This window comes from Cricetulus griseus, chromosome X, assembly GCF_003668045.3.
Source record: "Cricetulus griseus strain 17A/GY chromosome X, alternate assembly CriGri-PICRH-1.0, whole genome shotgun sequence".
Taxonomy (NCBI): Eukaryota; Metazoa; Chordata; class Mammalia; order Rodentia; family Cricetidae; genus Cricetulus; species Cricetulus griseus.
In genome coordinates this window covers 15,978,210-15,998,866 of record NC_048604.1, presented here as the reverse complement: position 1 = coordinate 15,998,866, position 20,657 = coordinate 15,978,210, and the positions used below count along the sequence as shown (strand labels likewise).

At 39.8% G+C, this 20,657-nt stretch overlaps 1 protein-coding gene across 6 annotated transcripts in view; it reads left to right on the top strand.

Annotated features, from left to right (window-relative positions):
* The window catches only part of Ints6l (integrator complex subunit 6 like), a 61,799-nt gene that overhangs the window by 19,638 nt on the left and 21,504 nt on the right, over positions 1-20,657 (top strand). For all 6 annotated transcript variants that reach the window (XR_003488487.2, XM_027433350.2, XM_027433348.2 and 3 more), the window contains 6 exons: positions 12,541-12,690; positions 13,420-13,509; positions 13,738-13,921; positions 14,181-14,309; positions 16,639-16,802; positions 19,686-19,838. Coding sequence is in view for 5 of the 6 variants with exons in the window: in XM_027433350.2 (XP_027289151.1) it covers positions 12,541-12,690; positions 13,420-13,509; positions 13,738-13,921; positions 14,181-14,309; positions 16,639-16,802; positions 19,686-19,838 (870 nt within the window). In the remaining variant the exon portion in view is untranslated. The remainder of the gene's footprint in view (positions 1-12,540; positions 12,691-13,419; positions 13,510-13,737; positions 13,922-14,180; positions 14,310-16,638; positions 16,803-19,685; positions 19,839-20,657) is intronic.

Sequence of the window (20,657 nt, the reverse complement as noted above, 5' to 3'; positions counted from 1 at the left end):
TTTTGTCCTGCCCCTTGCCTTGAATAATCCAGTAAATTTCGTACCAAAAGCCAAACTCTGGGACTTGAATGCTACTGAACAAAAGACTCAACAGTTTTAGTTGTGCAGCCAAGGAATACTATTATTGAGAAAATATGGTTTACTAAAGCCTTAGGGTTTCTTTCCTTTAGACTACTTGGGTAGGGCTGATGTGATGGCTCACTGGATAAAAGCACTGACCCAACAGGCCTGTGATACCTGCGAGTGTCTGTGATCCTTCGAAGCCACTAAAGGTGGAAGGAAAGAACTGTCTTTACAAAGTTGTCCTCTGACCTTCGCATTTGCATCACGTCACACGGGCTCACACACCCACTACACATATGCACAATAGTACACATTTAAAAAACAATGCCTTGGGCTTTTACATTTCTTTGCAAAGAGTTTGCCTATGTTTCTTCTGCTTGCCCTTAACTAAATTTGAAAGTAACTACTTTTCCTTCCAGTAACTTGTCACTTCCTGGATTCTGCTTCTCTGCCTTTCTATCTTACTATCTTTGTCCTGTCTCTTATGTTTTTCCTTTGAGGAATGAATGCATTCCGCTCTTGTCATAGGTTCAGACATTCTGTCTACACAGATGCTTCCTCACTTTCTGGTTTTAAACCAGGTATCTCAGCTGACTATTGGATGTCGTCAGTCACGGTTGGAACATCCCCCAGATCTAAAACCTTCCTCTTTTAATCACTTAGGATTGAAAGCAAACCACCATGCAGCTTTGATTGTTTCTTTTCATCTTCTTCCTAAAACCTAGCTAGCATCCCTTTAAAATGCCTCCTACACCGCTACCTTCCACTGGGTTTGGCTGCCATTGAGTCAGTCCAAGCCCTCAATGTTTAATTGCTTTGCACATTACACCAAACTTCTAATTGGTCTTCCAGGGGCCTCCCATGGTCCTACTCTGCACTCAAACCAACTGTTCATTCTCTTTAAAATTTCATTTCACTCTCCCCATGAACCTTCAAAGACTCTCCATGCCTACAGGGCCAAGTCTAACTTTCTTGGGTTTTTAGCGCTCTCTGGGAACTGCTACATGTGTCTGTCTATCAATTTATACCTCATCATTTCCGGCCTAGCACTCAGCCAGACCTGTCTCTTTTACCTGCTGAGTGTGACTCTCCACTCTGTTCACAATGCTTAGAACTTCACTTAACAAAGGAACTAGAGATTCACAGCCAGGCCACTGGAGGCCTGGGGTGGGGGAGGGAGAGGGAAGAAAGTGAACGAAAGTATCCCATTAAGGGTGTGACTTGAGGGGGCTGTTGTGACAGAAGGTGCTTTTAAACTGCTGTTCTAATGATGAGAGGCTGCAGACGGAATGGGGGAGGGGATGGAGTATGACCTTTAGTGGTTTATTAGCCCGAACCAGACCAAGATGGTTTGATTTCAGTCGGCCTGAAGTTGCCTAGAAGCACATTTGTTTAGTGAGAAGCCCCAGTCTCTGCATTTCTGTCTCCATGGAAGAGAGCCTACATAACTAAGCAATAGACTGTGGGATTCTTGGGACAATATCAAACATTTAATTTAGCCATGGCATTGGAAAGTAAGGAACCCCTTCTGCTTTATTTCTCAAACAAGAATGTCAGTGATGCACAAAGCAGATCTTTCATTTTCATGAAATGTTCCACAGGTATATTAACACGGTAAATTTCAGTTTTTTGGAGACGTGGTCTCTCTGAAGCCCTGGCTGTCTTGGAACGTGCTATGTAGATCAGGTTGGCCTTGAACTGGGAGATACCCACCTGCCGTTGCCTTGCAAGTGTTAGGCTTAAAGGTGTATGCCACTATGCCCTGTGTAAACATCATTTCAAAATGATGCTTTTAAGCTATGTGTTAAAAGTAGATTCAGTACCTAGGTATCTTGATATGAAACAGATTTCAAAAACTGGCCATAGTACATCCTGTCTGCAAAACAATGCTTTCCACTGCCGTGATATCCTGCAGCTTGTGTCATTTTAGTTGTGTGAACATTGTGGGCTGCAAGGCAAGAGACTGAGGTTTTTAACGTGAGTCTGCTACTAATTACACACTTGACCCCTGGGCAAGTCACTTAACCTTTTATGGTGTCAGTTTCCTCATCTGCTAAATGAAAGGATCAGACTGGATTATTTCCATGGTTTCTTCCTGAAAAGGGGCGGGAGAAAATTGTAGGACTAAAAGGCAGGAAATGGAAGAAATGAGGATTGGAATTCCAGGTGATTTAGAAATTCCTTGAAGTTTCAGAAAATAGCTCCTTGGTGTGATTACTGTGCTCCACTGCATGCTTATTTACGTTGGTAGGTGGCTCCCCAGTTGACACTGTTTTTGTGTGCTGCCACAAAGTTTGGTATTCACATGACTCCTATCAAGAATTGCTTCTGAATACTGGCAGTGAAGGTTGGACAGACTAGTTTTCTTCTTATGTGTGGATTTTCAACAATGGATGAATGTTACTTTTATTTTGTGCACACAATCTCTTAACTTTTTTGAGATGTTTTAAAAAGTTCATTTGGAAGAGACGCTGTGTAATATTGTAAATGACTATTTGGTTATGGGCAGCTGTTATCATGTTTGCATTGCTTAGTCTCATTCCTGACCATGTGTGTTTTTCCCTAGGCTGTTATTGTGAACTTTTATTATGCATATGTGTCCATAAAAATGCCTCACTGTAGTTAGGCTAGGCTGGATATCACATAATTGAATTCCTAGCAGTTAGAAGGCTAAGGCATATGGACTGTGAGTTTGAAGCTGGCTTGAGCTATATAGTGAGATCCCTTGAGAAACAAGTCTCATATTTAAGCTGGTATTGAAACAAAAGTGCATGCAATCTGCACAGTAGCTTTGAAAAATATTTCTTTGTATGTGTATATCTATGTGCATGCAAGTGCAGTTGCCCACAGAGGCCAAAAGAAGGCGTTGGATCCCCTGGAGCTGGAATTGCAAATGGTTGTGAGCTGCCTGATCTGAGTGCTGGGAACCAAATTCCCACCCCGAGAGAGCGTTTCTCTGTGTAACAGCTCTGGCTGTCCTGGAACTTGCTGGTAGACCAGGCTGGCCTCGAATTCACAGAGATCTGCCTGCCTCTGTCTCCCACCACCGCCTGTTTTTTTTTTTCCCTTTGTCTTGTCTGAAGCACGTAGATGGACATCGGTAGTTGAAACCACAAAATGATAGCATTCTGTGTTCTCAGAGTGAGAAGTCATTTAGTGAATTAGAACGGACTGCACATTTTAGCAAGTTCAGGACACAAGGATTCTCAAGAAGTAATTCAAACAGAAAGGGATACAAGAGAACTACACAGTCCTTGAACAAGTATGTTGTAAAAAAGGAGCTATACTGCCGGGCGTTGGCGGTACACGCCTTTAATCCCAGCACTTGGGAGGCAGAGGCAGGCGGATCTCTGTGAGTTCAAGGCCAGCCTGGTCTCCAGAGCGAGTGCCAGGATAGGCTCCAAAGCTACACAGAGAAACTCTGTCTTGAAAAACCAAAAAAAAGGAGCTATACTAATCAAAGACTAACAAAATGCATCCTTAGAGCTGCCTAAAAATACCAGTACCTCGAGTCAGTGCAAAAGCCAAAGACTGCTTCCCTGTGACTTTGAGGTTAGCCTCTTCTACATAGCAGGTTCCAGGCCAGCCAGGGCTATGTCTAAATAAAATGAAATCAGAAAAAACATATGGAAATCTTCACAAAGGAAAGGAAATCAAGTAGGTCAATGTTGAAGGAAATTCTGTGTCACAGAAGGTGACTGAACACCATGTGAAGAGAGTTTTAGGAGGAAGTACACAAAGCGACAGACAGTTACATCCTTGCAATGATACTGTGTTTTCCCAATGTGTACTTCCTAATGCTGTTGTTTTTTGAGACAAGGTTTCTCTGTGTGGCTCTGGCTGTGTTGGAATTTGCTCTGTAGACCAGGCTGACCTTAAATCCACAGAGATCCGTTTGCCTCCCATGCTGAGACTAAAGGCTTGAGCCACCACCAGGCTGGACCTCCTAATTTTACTACCTCCGTTCATGGGTGGGTTAGATAAAAACAATTTAACTGGATATTTTAATGATTTTAGCTGTCACAGTGTTCTGTTATTGTTACATCTCTTATATAGAGATTAGAGTCCAAACAGACCTGGGTCTGCCTATAAACTCATGTACTTCAGAAGCTGAGGCAGGAGGACTGTCATGAGTTTAAGACAGCTCAGTCTATGTATTGAGCTCCAAGGCAGTTTTGGCTACAGAATGAGACTCTGCCTCAAAAAATAAAATAAAAAACCTAGCCAACAGTAGTGCTAGAGAGATGGCTCAGCAATGTGAGGGCATTGTTGGTCTTGCAGAGAACCAGAGTTCAGTTTCCAGGACCCACGTGACAGCTTACAACCACCTGTAACTGCAGTTCTAGTGGATCCAATGCCCTCTTCTGGCTTCTGTGGGCAGCAGGTGTGTATATGGTTCACACAACCAGGCAAAACATATGCATAAGATAAAACAAATCAAAAAAACTTTTTTTTTGGTTTTTCGAGACAGGGTTTCTCTGTGTAGCCTTGGAGCTTATCCTGGCACTTGCTCTAGAGACCAGCCTGGCCTCGGACTCACAGAGATCCGCCTGCCTCTGCCTCCTGAGTGCTGGGATTAAAGGCGTGCACCACCAACGCCCAGCTGCACAAATCAATTTTTTAAAAAAGGACTTTGAAAACTCCAAACACATGAACCAAAACAGTACCCCAAAGAAAGGGGGTGGATGGAGAATTGAAGAATTTGAATTCATTTTATTGGTAAGGAGAAAATTCTTTTTTGTTTTTTGAAACAGGGTTTATCTGTGTAACAGTCCTGGCTGTCCTGGAACTTGTTCTGTAGACCAGGCTGGCCTCTAACTTACAGAGATCCACCTGCGTCTGCCTCCCAAGTGATTAAAGGTGTGCACCACCACAGCTCAGAGAGGAGAAAATTCTTGACATTGAAAATTTTAAGTTGCACGAATATTTGGCATAAGGCTAAGGGTAGGGAACCAAGAGAAAAAACATTTGTCTTCTGGAGAGACAGAGTTGATTGAAAAAGCTGGGCATATTATTATTATTATTTACATCATTCTAACTTACCCATTAGTGATACAGAAACAGTTTGTGATGACAAAGATGATACAGTGTCAAATTGAAAAAGAAAGTAAATTGGTTAAAAAAATGTTGTTGAAATTGACTTATTCCAATTGTCTGGGTTGCTGCAGAGCAGCTTTCCCTAAACTTATGGAGAGCAGATGGAAAAAGGAAAATTGTTTATCTTTCAACAAGAGAATTGATGGCCCTGCTATATTTAGACTCTTTGGCTTTAACTTGGGACATCTGGGAAAATACTCAGATCCGTTAATCATCTAGTTTGTAACCGTCTACAAAGAAGCACAAAGTCTAGAATAGCTCTTTAGCATAGGCTTATGAAGAACAAATACTAGCCGGCTGATTTCATTTCCTTTCATGCAAAACAAAATGTGCGTTGAAGAGGGAAAGCAACATGTATTGTCTCCCTGATGTCAACAGCAGCCCTTGTTACTCAGTCACTATGAAGGGCTCTCCTCAGCTGGGACGACTTGGACTGACTGTTAGGAGAATGTCAAGATAGGTTGGGGAGCAAATGTGCCCCCAAATGAGTCAGTGCAGTGGCTCAGCTAAGTTGGGGACATTGGAAACTGTGCTATTGCAGAGAGAAGGTCACTGCCTGCTGTATGAAAAAATTGTAACATGTAAAGATTTTTTTCTCTTTGAAAAGAAATACTGCTGATGCCTTTCAATTGCTAACCATACTAGAGAATCTCAATAATCTATTTCTCTTTATGAATACTCAGTTTACATACAGTGTGTATGGGACACTTCCTACATGGACATTTAAGTGTAGCTGACCTAACTATCTTTATGCATTACTTTGGATGGGAATGTTCATACTGTGTTTATTAAACTTATGAATTGTGCTAAGCCAAGTAAGGCCACTGATATTTTGGAAAAGGATTACAAATGACCTTTAGCGATGGAGCAGAAGCTTTCAGAAAGGCCTCTAACACCACTCCCATATCCCTCCCCTTCAAGCACAGTTCATCTTCTAGCTCCTTTACTTGTTTATACTTCCTGGCAAGGTTTAATAGAGGGCAGAGTTCCTCTATTTAAAAAAACCCTACATCAGAGAAGTGGTCTCTGGGAAATGGGATGAAGTTCAGGATGCTGAGATTTGAGGGTGGGGTGGGGGCTAGCAAATACTTCTCTTTTTCATCCTCCATTTGAAGCCAAGGGAGAAATAGACACAAGAAACAGCAAGAGTCCCTTTGTTGTGGTTTGTTTTCAAGACAGAGTCTGGCTAGCCTGCAACTCACTGTCTTCCTGCTTCAGCCTTTCCAAGTGCAGAGATTACAGGCAGACATCAACCAGGACAGTCAGCTCAAGAATAACACCTTTATTCCTGATGAAGGCTAGACTAAGAATCCAATCTAGATGTATGATCCAGAAACGCTTTCAGATATTACATACTGATACACCTGCCTTGTTGGTCTCTTTAGGGACAAAACTTACTTTCTAAATATTACATGTCAGAGAACAAAGCAAGCAATTCAAAGGGGCTTTAGCAATAGTCTGGGAAAGACAGTGCTGGCTGCTTGGTCCTAAACCCAGCAGTTAGGTTAGAAGGTAGAGATGATGGCAGTGAGAAGCCTCTTCAGGGTCTCCACCTCTGAGGAGATTGTCTCTACTGTGTACTGGTATAACTGGGAATTTGTCTCTACTGTATACTGGTATAACTGGGAATATATGGGTCGTGGCCAGTCAGGCAGAGTTTAGAACAGAACTGAGGTCACTGATATGCAATGCAGCAAGTCTTGTTTTTCTATTGACATGAAAAGATATTTTGAACTGTGTAGGGGACAGTAAGCCACGCCTGTTAGACGCTGGCTACAGGTGTGCCTGAGGTGAGGTCAGGATGATGGGGCATGGGCTCTTAAGGGGCCACAGAGCACATGGAAACCCCTTCTCCTGCCCCTTCTCCCTGGCCTCGCTGCTCGGCTGCCCCTGGCAGGCTCTGGCTTGCGTTTGGCTGGTATTTATCTGAATAAAGGTATCTTGAACCTACAAGCTCTCCCATCAGAGCTGCCTATGCAAATTTAAACCAGACCTAAATTAACATTCTTTATAAGTCAACAGGTATTTTCTTCTATAGGTCAGTTTTAGTTAAATGATTTTTTTATAATTTATTTAACCTTTTATTTTTTTGTATGTGCATCGATATGAAGGTATCAGATCCCCTGGAACTGGAGTTACAAACAGTTGTGAGCTGCCATGTGGGTGCTGGGAATTGAACCCAGGTCCTCTTGAAGAGCAGCCAGTGCTCTTTAACTGCTAAGCCATTTCTCCAATCCCTACTCAAATAATTAGTATAAGACATAGAATTATAGGGTAAATAAATGCTTATGTAAGGATTGTTATGGGGTGTGGAATTATGGAATATGAAAATCAGAAGGGATGTTAGATTTTTGTTTTTTGTTTTTTAAGACAAACTTACGCCTGTCTTTCCCTCTTGGGTGCTGGGGTTAAAGGCATGTACTATCATGCCTGGATTAGTGTTGGTTTTATAGCCCTTTCATTTCTTGGATGAAGAAACAGTGCCCCAGTCACTTATTCTAGTCAGTGACAGCCAGGTCTAGACCAGGGTCATCTAATCTTGAATTTACTGCCTCCACCCCAAGTGTTCTTTACTTAGGCATCAGGGGAAATAGAGAGTAAAATGAGATTTGAAAACTCTCCTAACCTTGATGTTAGAAGTTAATCTAACAGCATGTCTATGAGGTCACTCACAGAATATGTGGAGGAGTATGTAGTGTAGTGTTAAATGGGAGGGAGATGATGTGAGGTTTGCTGTAAATCCTGCCTTCGCCTTAATGAACCTCAGTTCATTAATATATAATGGATATAATTTAATAATAGTACCTCCTTTCTGTGTGCTTCTGAGACTGAAATAAGAATGGTGTATATCATGTTCTACACTTTGCATATGTGACTTCCTAATGTATCAACACTGGTAAATATTATCTGCCATTATTCACGATGATCATCTTTGAGACACCTTTAAAACTTGACCTGTGAAGACAAGGAATGCTTAATTTTGGATTTTACTCCTCCCAGGTTACTTCTTTGCCCTAACCCTCCTTCTCTAGATCCCCCAGGATAGGAATGTCGTTGTCATCTTCCCTTCCCCTTGTAGACATGTTACTGAGGCATAGCTTGTGCATTTCCAATGGTTTTCAGTTTAATCTGCCTTTGTCCTGTGCTGATTCTGGGCCTGATTATGCCAAGCCTGGATTACTATATAGTTTCTTTCTTTTTCTGACTTCCATTTTTCCTTCCTCTGCTCTGTTTTGGTTGTTGCTACCACACATCCAAACAGGTCTTTCAGAGGCATTGTTTTACCTTGTTTCCCCTGGCCCTGAAATCTGTAATGACTCCATTGTCTGTTTCCTCAAAGGCCAGCCCTCATGTCTGACCTCTGTGTCCCTAGCAGATCATCAATGACCAAAAGAAATAATACAATGCCTGCCGTATACAATCTAAAATATTCAAGTAGCCACATTTAAAAAAATACCCTTTGTGGTGGCACATACATTTAAGAGTCCTAACACTTGGGAGGCTGAGACAGAAAGAACAGGAGTTTACCTGGATTATATTAGACTATGTGTCACTACTTTTGCTAATCCATTTTAAAATACTTTATTATTTAATTGCATATATGTGTGTTTATATGTGGGTAGAATGTCTTAGAAGTAATTTGAAAGAAAGTCCTGGTTTAGGATGTAGCTCGATGGTATAGTGCTTGCCTAGCATGCATGATGCCATTGATTCAGTTCCAAGTCCAAATAAAAGAAACTCCTCCACATTAGGGGCTGGGCCCGTAGCTCAGTGGTAGAGTGTGTACTTAGTATACAAGAGACTAGGGTTGGAATATCTGTGCTTTGAAAAGAAAAAGGCACATTAGCTGTCCTGAGTTGAACTGTGAAAAATATAACCTCAAGCAATGAATGGAGAATTAGCATGCACTTTCTCCTGTTATTTCTTTATAATGGCTTTTTAAGAAGAAACTAGTTACATTAATAAGGTTTTCTAAATTTTTAAATTATCTTCTAGTCCCTCCTACTTCTGGAAAGTGGATAGAGGGCCATTTACTTTCTTTCTTGAAATAGGATCCAGGCAGCTGTCAAGAAACCCATTGCTTTCAACACTTTGTAGCCCTCAAGTATGTCATGACATTAGAATTTTTTCATGCCATTCAATTCAATATAAAGGCGAAGAACTGACCTAAAACAGATGCTATATATTTAGGCATTGAAACCGTTTGTAAAATGCTTTCAAGCTATGCTATGAAACACAATTTTAAGGAGTAAGTATTCTGATGAATTGATGAGTAAGACTAGTAAAAAACAGGATGCATGCGTTCTTTTAAATGCCAATGAGTTGGCCCCTTCTGTCAACTGCTCACTTAAGTTAAGTGAGGGCCCCTTCTGGTGATCAAGCCCAGTTCCTTGTGCATGCTAGGGAAATAGTACCATTGTGCTACATCCCTGTTGGCTTGTTTTCCTAGTTTGTTTTTTGTTTGACTGTTTTTAAGACAGGATCTCAGTTTGTAGATTAAGCTGGCGTTAAGCCTTGGTCCCTGCCTCAGTTTTCTGAGTGCTGGATTACAGCCGTGCACTTCCATGCCTAGCTGCCCATTAAAATTATTAACAGTCATTTATTTATTGTGTGCATGTGGTGGATGGGAACATGCCACAGAGTATGTGTGGAGGTCAAAGGATAACTTTCAGGAGATTCTTCTCTCCTCCCACCATGGGGGTCTTAGAGATCAAACTGAGATCATCAGGCTTGCCTTCACCAGCAGAAGAGCCTTTCCCCCTCATGCATGTTATTATTATTATTATTATTATTATTATTATTATTATTATTATTTTTTTGTGTGTGTGTGTGTGTGTGTGTGTGTGTGTGTGTGATGGCACACATGCAGGTAAGAGCACAATTTATGGGAGTCAGTTTTCTTTCTACTGTTATGAGTCCTGGGGATTGAGCTCAAGCTGTGAGAATTGATGGCAAATACTTTCACTCTGAACCATCTTGCTCCCTCCTTTTGAGATAGAGTCCAGGCTGGCCTTCAGTTTTATTTGTAGTCTGGCTGGACTGTCTCCACCATATGAGTGCTGGACTTAAAAAGCACGTCCCACCACATTTGACAATATTGATGAGTTTGAAAGTGATTTCCAAGCAGTACACCCATTTCTCTTTAGTCATAGCCTGACTTGTCCTGTGGCCTTTTAGGAGTTCAACACTTAATACAGATATAAACGTAAGTTTATAATGTGGAACTAATATTGCTGAATGAAATGAGGATTCCATAAGAATTCATAAGTTTTCCCAAGCTTTCCCAAGCTACAAACCTAAACCTAACGCATGACCCCTTCTCCCTCATCCATCCCACTAAATTAGGTGCTGAGTCTGTACAACTCCACCTCTTGAAGTACTTCATTAGTCTGCAATCACCTCTTATCCTTGCTGTCCTAGCTCACGCTTTCATCACTTTTCTCTTAACTACTGCAACAGTCTCCAAACCAGTTTCCCTGCCTCAAGCTTCAGTCTTCCCTCCACCCCTAAATTTAGTCTCCAGCTCCTAGCAGAATGAGCTTGCTAAAATGCAGATCTGATCACACCACTCCCCTAGTTAAAAAGAACACTGGGTTCTTCCCAGGCCTGCAGATACAATCCAAACTACTGAGTGTGCTGTACAAAGCATTTAATAGTCAGAGCCCAAATTATCCCATTAGCCTTGACTTCTGCCATGTAGCCAGAGCAATAATAATATTATTAGTGCTTCTCCAGTAAGACTCATCCTTTTAGGAATTCCTCTCTTCTTTTGATGGTCCTTTCTACTTCTTACATCAATAAGATGTCATTTTCAGGCTTGTCCCAATGTCCTTTGTTCCTTCACAATGTGGTCATTTGTTCTTTTATCCTCTGTGCCTTGTTGTGTTTGAGAAATGATGAGACTAGAACAGTGTTTGCTGTGGTTGTATTGATAATGGGCATTATGACTTTAGGCAAATATTAAATATAAATTACTGAGTTTGTCTCTGTATTGCTCTTTCTGCCTCCAACTGTACTGCTCTGGTTGGTGTACCTTCAGGGTTCAGCTTATCCTCCATATCTTAAGCATCTTCTAGGCTCAAGGGACTGACATTCAGTCTTCCATGTTGCCAAGCTGTGCCATCTGCATTCACCTTTGCTGACACTCCTCTGTGACTTACTAAAAGCTGCCATCATCTTCCTGTATCTCACGGTTGCTTTGTTTTTATAGTCACCACTGACCAGGCAGTACAATCTTTTCCTTCCTCCAATTCTGCAGACTAATTAATCCCGGCAACAGTTGGCTGTTGACCTTGAGTCTTTGGCTGTTTGCTGCTATTTATAGCTTCTTGGGGTGCCTAGAAGCTGTTACTTCGCTGCAAAACCTTTTCTTTTTCTTCTTCTTGTTTTTTAAAGATTTATTTATTTATCATGTATACAGTGTTCTGCCTACAGGCCAGAAGAGGGCACCAGATCTCATTATAGATGGTTGTAAGCCACCATGTGGTTGCTGGGAATTGAACTCAGGGCCTCTGGAAGAGCAGCCAGTGCTTTTAACCTCTGAGCCATCTCCAGCCCTTCTTTTTCTTCTTATTCTATATTTGCACCTTTCTGAATTTTTAATAGTGCCAACAGGATTGTCTCCAAATAAATATGACTCTGTTTGTTTGTTTGTTTATTATTAGCTATGTGCATTTATGTGTGCCTGCTTGTCTGTATATGTGCTACACAAGTGTGCAGGTGCCTCCAGAAACCAGAAGAGGATGTTGGTCTCTAGGAACTTGAGTTACAGACAGTTGTGAGCCACTCAGTGTATGTGCTGAGAACTAAACCAGGTCCTCTGCAAGAGCAGCAGGTGCTCTTAACCACTGAGCTCTCTCTCCAGCCTCTCTATGTGTCAAACTCTGTATTGTCTTTTAAAGGGGAAACCATTCCCCAAGAAAAATATTAGTTATTAAAATTCATGTAGCTCATCCACTCAATAGCCTTTCCCCCCTCTATCAAAGTTTTGTATCTATAAAATAGTTGCGTTTTACTCACACCTTACTCTATGCTCATCTGCTTGTTGCCACTGTGAAGATGAGGGAGCTGGTGTGTATGGACTGGTTTGGTTGAGCCTGAATATAGATTACCTTCTTGAAATAAAGCCCTCCTGCCTGCTATAATGAATGAATGTATTGTTTGCTTGAGTTCTTTGCCTTTGATCATTAAAGCTAGTAGAATTTTTTTGAAAATGACTACTTGCTTTGGTTCCACTTGAACAGTCAAGATATAGAATGGAATTAGTTTAAAGAGGGATTAATTTATCAGAGGCTTGTTACTGTGTTATTGAGTGCTTATTTGCGTTCTATCTTATTCTTTGTATAATTGAGAATTTCTTTGTCAATGTTTGGTTTTCAGGCTGGTTGGAAGGAAAATCACGCCACATTCATGAGCGAACTGAAAAATCTCCAGGCTTCTGGACTGACTACTCTTGGTCAGGCTCTAAGATCCTCGTTTGATTTGTTAAATCTCAATAGATTAATATCTGGAATAGACAATTATGGACAGGTAACAATTTTTGAGTGAGTACAGCTAATTTGTTTTTGATGATTTGGTGAAAGAGTGCAAAATTAGGCAAGACTTGTGCTACCTGAAATATCAACCAAAAAGAGGTTCATGCAGTTTTTAGATGCATGAACCACTGTCCTGGAACTCACTGTATAGGCCAGGTCGGCCTTTAACTCAGCTATCCGCCTGCCTCTTCCTCCTGAGTGCTGGGCCTAAAGGTGTGTGCCACCACAGCCCAGTTAACTATTTTGGTTCTTAAACATCAATTCATCAATGGATTATACAGTAAATACAATTTCTTGTCACTTGATCGTCAGGGATTTGAGAATGTGACAAGTAAGGTACTGTAAAATATTAGAAGAAGACAGTTGGAGAGAAATCTTCTGTGTCCCTACTTCTCCCCCACCCATTCTAAGAAAAGACTTTAAAAGCTCTAGACAAAAGAGGAGGTCAGAGAAGCACTTGCTGCTGCCACCATTGTCCTTTTCTATCCTAAACGTTCTGCTCCGTATCCCCAGACACGCTGTCCAGGCTGCAGAGCATATGCCCTAATCTGTGCCAGGATTTTAACTCGGGTGAATGGGTTCATGAGTAAGGGTGAGACTTTTATTTCTTATTTATCAAGGAAAACTTTATCATGTTTGAGGGATCACTGGCAAGGCAAATGTAGAAGTTTAAGTACAATTATGTTGCTTTACTCAGCTCTAATGCTTTTGAAATATATTTTAGGGGAGAAATCCGTTTTTTTTAGAGCCGTCTATTTTAATTACCATCACAGATGGAAACAAGTTAACAAGTACTGCTAGCGTTCAAGAAGAGGTGAGATATATTTTTTTCATTTCATTTAAATAGCAGAGAACATGTAACTATTTCTGTGGGAGGCATGTATTTCTAGTTAAGAATAAAGCTTGCACAAACCGATCTTGGGAATCCTTAAGAGATGGCTTAATTCTTCTGAGTTCCATGAAAGTGAAGCGAACCCTTTAACTCTTTCTCCTTTTTTATATGAGTTGTTATGATGAACCTTTTCAAATTTTGTCTCATCAGCTTCATCTTCCTTTGAATTCTCCTCTGCCTGGAAGTGAACTAACCAAAGAACCTTTTCGTTGGGATCAAAGGTTATTTGCCCTGGTGTTGCGTTTGCCTGGAGTGGCTTCTACCGAACCAGAGCAACTAGGGAGTGTACCAACTGATGAATCTGCCATCACACAGATGTGCGAAGTCACAGGAGGTACTATTGTTGTTTCATGTGTCTGAAGGAAGAGTTTTAGGTAGGAGTGTATAGTTCTTATTAAATGCCATAGCTAGTCTTTGGTTGCTTGCCTTTACAATCTGTGAACTCTGCTGCTTAAGGCCATTGTTCATACCACATTTCTGCTAATGTAGTTATTATGATGGTTCTGAGTCATATTTTAGTCTTTCAAATATTTGTATTATGAAGCAGCATTTGATTTGATGAAATGTGCTCTTTATTTTTCTCTCTGGCATAGGTCGCTCCTACTGTGTAAGAACACAAAGAATGTTGAATCAGTGTTTAGAATCACTAGTTCAAAAAGTGCAGAGTGGTGTAGTCATTAATTTTGAAAAAACAGGACCAGATCCACTTCCTGTTGGAGAAGGTACAGTAGTCATTTTTTAAGCAATAATATTTTTATCATAATATATTGTGTGGAAGAGTGATCTAAGATTGAAAAGGCATTAAATACGTGGCAGTAGAAACTTCAGTATCTGTGTATCCCAGTCATCACGAACATCCATCCAAACAACTAATGTGTGATCATCACCCATGCATGTGTTTGATGGCCAAATTCTAGCAACCTTCATTTCATGTCAAACATTTTCTTAAGGAAATTCCTACTTTTTTGACCCTAGTTTTTGGCTAAAACTGATTCATTCATCTCTCTGCTCCCAAAGTATTTGCATATCTACTATGGTATGGCACTTGAGCAGTGATCTGATTTGGCACTGTGATCACTAAATATGCTCAACTAGCTTTATGAAATCTCTGTTAATTACCACCCTACAGCAAAAGAGTATGAATGTTTATTCAGGAACTTTCAGTATTCTGTAAGGCATATATTGGAATTTTCTCGACCATTCGTTAGCTGCAGAATATTTTCTCTTCCAATGAGTTCTTACAGAAAATTTGAAATCTGAAAAAAAAAAACCAGAAGCATTGGCTAATTTTGCATAAGGAAGTTAAACCATAGGGAAGCTCCAGATGCTTTGTCAAATAAATGTTTCTGAATGGGTTTCAGGAGGATCAGAGGAACTAAATTATATCATAGTGATACAGTATAGAACTTGCTTAAATCTCTGTTCTGTTCTTTTGTTATTGCTTCTCCATTCTCTCAGCATGGGTGTGCATGCGCGCGCGTGCGCGCGCGCGCGCGCGCGCACACACACACACACACACACACACACACACACACACACACACTGAGAGACCAAGAGATCAAGAGACCAAGAGACTGAGACTTCATTATTACCATGCCTGGTGTTTTGTTTGATCTGATTGCCTTGGGCAAAGCAAAAGGGATCCACTAAACACGGCAGAAAGCGGCACAGTTTTGTCTAGCACAAAGGATTTTGTGTTTGACTTGTTTTACTCTTCAGTTCATGTATCCCTTTGAGAAATTGTTGGAAAATCTAGATTCCTTTCCCTGGAGAAAAGAACTTAAGTCACATACCCACAGTTTCATGCCTAATTTCAGGAGTTTCTTGGATTCCTAAGTTAAGAATATCTGCAAGAGAAAGCTGGGGCCTCAGAGCATATTCTGAATCAACCATATAGGGGTGCTACAGTGCTGGCAACTAACTGCCCAGCCCATAAGTTTGTGTTTGCGACCTTAACATGAATGGAAAACTTTCAGATGGAAATACTAATTGTATTTGCTGTCACATAAGTAGCTCACATTTTTGTTCTAGCTCCACTTTTCTCCTTTGTCCAGAGTTCTGTCGTCTCAAAGAATCTGATAAGAGTAAATACTACTTTGCTCAGAAACATGTACACCCCCAGCACTGTGTGCCCAACTTTAAAGGGACCCTCAAATATATTTCTATGTTTTTCCTAGAGCCTGGTAAACCCTTGAAAATCTCCTGACCAGAAGTAATTACTTGTTTAAAATAATGCCATCATAATAAGTAAATCAAGTCTTCGGTAATTTAAGAAAAATGACAGCCAAATGACAAAAATGTCCTTCGTAAAGCAAATCATGGCATAAGGTTTTTTGTTTTTGTTTTTGTTTGGGGAGGCAAAAGAAATAAGCTAATTTAAATAGTTAAAATGCATTAATGGTGTATTCCTATGCATTATATATGGCCAGATTGCATGAAATTTTAATGGTGTATGGAGAAAATGGGGTAAATTTAGCCACCACGACCTTGAGCCATTTGCTTTATATTCCCCACCCCTATGTGTACAAAGATTATGCCACTAACATGTTCTTGATTTTCAAGTGAATTTAGAAAGCTTACGTTTTGTTTTGGGGATCATTGGGTGTAGAGGAAAAATATAAATGGAATTTATGATCTGTTTTGCTATATCCCCATAATGTAAAGACTATACCAGGGAACAAATGGTTTCATTTACCTAAAATTTGCTTGAAAAATGACCATTGTGTTGTGCAATGTGCTTAATTTATGTGCCCAAGTCTCATAAAAAGTGAAACTAGTTTTACACTACTTTTCCACACAATTTCATATTCTCATAGTACATTAAGAATAGTGGGAGGCATTAAGTTAAATGGCAAGTTAGATTCAAATTGTCTCAAGAGAGAGAACAGAAACCCGTGGACTGCCACTGCCCCACTGCCTTTTTCTTCTTTCATTTTTCATAAACCATCTTTTTTATTTTAGTTTGTCATTTGCCTGAAACTGAAAATTGTGTACAAGAAGATAAATAACTGTAAAAACAGTCATGCCTTCTGTCATGTTTTTTTCTCATAGATGGACTGATGGATTTGTGTAGGCCAAGCAACTTATTTGCTGCTCAACCCTGGCATAGTTGTCATAAACTCATCTATGTACGACCTAATTCTAAAACTGGTGTTCCTGTTGGACATTGGCCAATTCCAGAATCTTTTTGGCCAGAACAGAATTTGCCTTCACTAGTAAGTATTATAAATGAAAAGGGTAAACACTCACCTGGGTTTTTAATTATATGACAGTGAAGTTTTTAAAATAACTTAAGGCTTTTAAGCTGTTCCACAGGCAAGTAGACCCCTCTGTTTTGTTTTTCATCTTTTATCGAAAGGGCTAGTTCTATACCTCAAAGCAGTGGAGGAAAATGTCCTTTATTTTATCAGACTTTTTAGTCTTTTGTACTGTTGACTTTGCCATATGGATGTTAAAGCATTGCTTTTGTTCAATTTTTTTTTTTTTACATTTATTTAGTGTGTGTGGGTAACCAAAGTTTGAAGTATTTTTATAGTTTATATAGGAAGTTATTTTGAATATGGCTATTTTGATGTGTTTGAAAGCAAATTAGGAGAGCATTATTTTAATATTTTCTCCCTCCTAAAAGGTATGTTTTTCCAAGTAACATTCATATTATTTATGTAGTGTTTGCTTTTCTTGTTTTCCTTCATTGCAATACTGGGAGGTGAACTTAGGGCTTCATACTTTCTAGGCCTATACTGAATATGTCATTATTTTTATTGTGGACAATAAAATGGAAAAATAATGGAAGACTAGTTCTTACAGAAAATATTGCTTTAAGGCATGAAAATGTAAAAATGGGCAGTTGGCAGCTTCTCTCAAGGATGAAAGTAAGAGAAAACTGTAAGCAAATAGCTGTCTACTGTCCTTGAAGGGAAGTACAGGTAAAAATATGTGCAATTCTATTTAGAAACACTTTCATTTCTTACTTGGTATTTCCTTTCAATTACCTTATATTATTCATTTTTCGAAATTAGCTTACAAAGTAACAGGTTTTCTTACAGGGATTTCATACATGCTCCATTTTGGTTGAGTCTCCCTCTCTGTTTGCCCTTTCCCCATGTTAGCCTTTTGCCCCTTTCTGTTTTAATAACTCATGTATTCTGTTGCCTTCTTCACCTCACTTCTTTAAAACCTGTTTTTTCCCCATCTGATGGTACCCCTTCTAGTTTCCTGGCCTTTCCCTACCTTTTCTCTCATCTAGATATACATATTTAACCATTACAAATTAGGATCCACATATGAGAGAAAACATAATCTCTTTCTGAGCCTGAGTTATCTTGCTTAGTAAAGTGTTTATGAGTTGTACTCGTTATCCTACAGATTTGTCAAATTTATTTTTATGGCTGAAATTCCATTATGCATATGTTTGTTTTCATCATTTATTCATCTATTGATAGACATCTGTGTTGATTCCATGTTTTTAATCAAGGCACTTCTGTATCATATGCATTCACATTTTTTACTTAAGATTGGCTCTCTCTCACATTGTACCTCAGGCTGGCTTTGAACTCACTCACAGTCCTCCTCACTCAGCTTCCTAATTACCTATAGTCATGCCCTGGTGAGCCATTTTACTTTTCAATCATTAGTAATTATGTAGTGCTCAAAAAATTATCCCTAAGCAAAGGTTTGTCTTTTGGTATCTGCATTTGGTAAAATAAGTTTGGATGCTATAGTTACTCTTAGCACCAGATAAGTTGGCTTTTTTGGGGGATAGTGTTTAGGAAAAACAGAAGGTTGTAGGAAACAGTATCCTTAAGGAAGGAAAGCCTGAGTAGTTCATGTGTGGTTTGGGGCTAGGGATGGGGGGTACAAATATATCGTTGATCTTCTCAAGTTAATTTGTATTTTAGGTTCTAGAAATCTCCACATTGAACTGCATTTTCTCCCAGGCTACCAGTTTGGGTTCTTATATTTGCAAGAGTAGTCATGAAAGGCTCAAAGAACCAGGCACCTTTTAGGCCCCTTCTGTGTGAGGGAAAATATTCCTCTTCTCTCCCCCAGGGCTCCAAGGTGGTAAACCTGCCAGCCCATAGCCCCTTCAAACCCCTTTAGTGGTAGATTTATTACATTATTGTTAGCTTTGAGGTTTCACTTAGGCGTTTATCAATTTTTTTAAGATATTTGGATCTAAGAAATCAGAAACAATTCACAAGACTGATTAAAACTGAAATAAGGGAAAGCTAGAATTATGGAAATTCCAGTAATTTATACACAGTTTGTGTTACCATTCCCCCACATGTAGTAGTTCACTGGAGAGCCATTTTTGTCAACTCTCAAACATCTTACAAGTTTATAAACAGTAAAGCCAAATACATTTGTTTCCCCTTTTCATAAAGAAAGCCAGCCATTTTCATCATTTCATCATATCTCAGCCCTTTCTCTCCTTTCTCTGTGGTGTTTTCTAGTTATACAAACCTAGTGTTAAAATCTCCATTGATCTGCTGTGGTACCCCAAACACATAGGCCTTTGAAGTGTTACCAAAGCTCTCAGCTTCAGCTATTCAAAACAAACATGTGGGTATGAGCAGTGCTATAAAATTCCTTTAAGGCTCTGTAGTTGTGACCAAATTATTGTCATTGTGTATCTTAGACTTCCATACCCTTGCTGTTTTTCCTTTTTCTTCTTAGTAGCTTGAGCACATTAGAAAAGTTCAAAGAATCTCTTTGTCCAGTGGTATCTCGATGATCTAACCTTATGATACAGAAGATTGGTGCACGGGGAATGCTTAAAGGTCACAAAACGGATTTGAAAGTGAGAGTTCATCCTATGGACCACAAGGGTTACTTTAACATAATTAATACAGTTATTATTTCATTGAAATTCTAGCTCTGTATTACCTTATCTTCCCTCTTCCCAATCCTAAGTAGAGGTTAGAGGTGAAGAGCTTGAGACCCCCCCCCCCATGCTGAGTCTTAAAGCTCTAGAAACTCTTCAAATACTACTATCTATGTCTTAGTGATGGTTTAACAAAAATGTAACAGAGCTTTTAGAATTGTTAGAGAATTGTAAGCTTGCTTAATATCCAATCATATTTCCTTCTTTTTTTTAGCCTCCACGAACATCTCATCCTATTGTGAGGTTTTCCTGTGTCGATTGTGAACCAATGGTTATAGATAAACTGCCCTTTGACAAATATGAACTTGAACCCTCTCCCTTAACTCAGTACATCTTGGAAAGAAAATCTCCTCATACTTGCTGGCAGGTACCTATCGTTGCCTAGTAGCCAAATGTCTGTAATCTTTCTGTGATCTGGGAATTGGTTATGAATTAGGGGGTCTAGCGATAGCTCAGTGGTTAAGAATGCATACTAGCCAGGTGTGGTATTCCACACCTTTAATCCCAGCACTTGGGAGTCTGAGGCAGGCAGATCCCTGAGTTCAAAGCCAGCCTGGTCTACAGAGTGAGTTCCAGGACAGCCAGGACTACACATAACAACTGTCTCTCAAAAAGCCAAAACAAACAAAAATGCACACTAACTTTACAGAGACCCTAAATTCAGTTCCATTATTCACATCAGGTGGCTCACAACCTCCTGCAGATCTAGCTCCAGATGATCTGATGTCATCTTTCTAGCTTCTGTGGACACCACACACATGCACATACCCCTACACACATATGCACATGATTAGAAACAAAAAATGAGGCTCTGGTGAGATGGCTCAGCGGTTAACAACACTTAATGCTCTTGTGCAGGATCCAGGTTCAGTTCTCAGCATCCATGTGGCATGTCCCAGTTCACAGCTGTCTCGAAATCCAGTTCCAGGGATCTGATGCCCTCTTGTGCCCTCCATAAACACCAGACATGCGTGTGGTATGCATGCATGCATGCATACATACATACATAAATACATACATAAATACATACCTACATACACACACACATACATACGAACATAGTGGCAAAAGGCCCATACCCATAAAATAAAAATAAATATATCTTTAAAAAATAAAAACTTTAAAGTGTTTACAAAAATTCTTTTCTTAGGAATTAATTTAGTTTTGTTTTTGTATTAATTCAAGT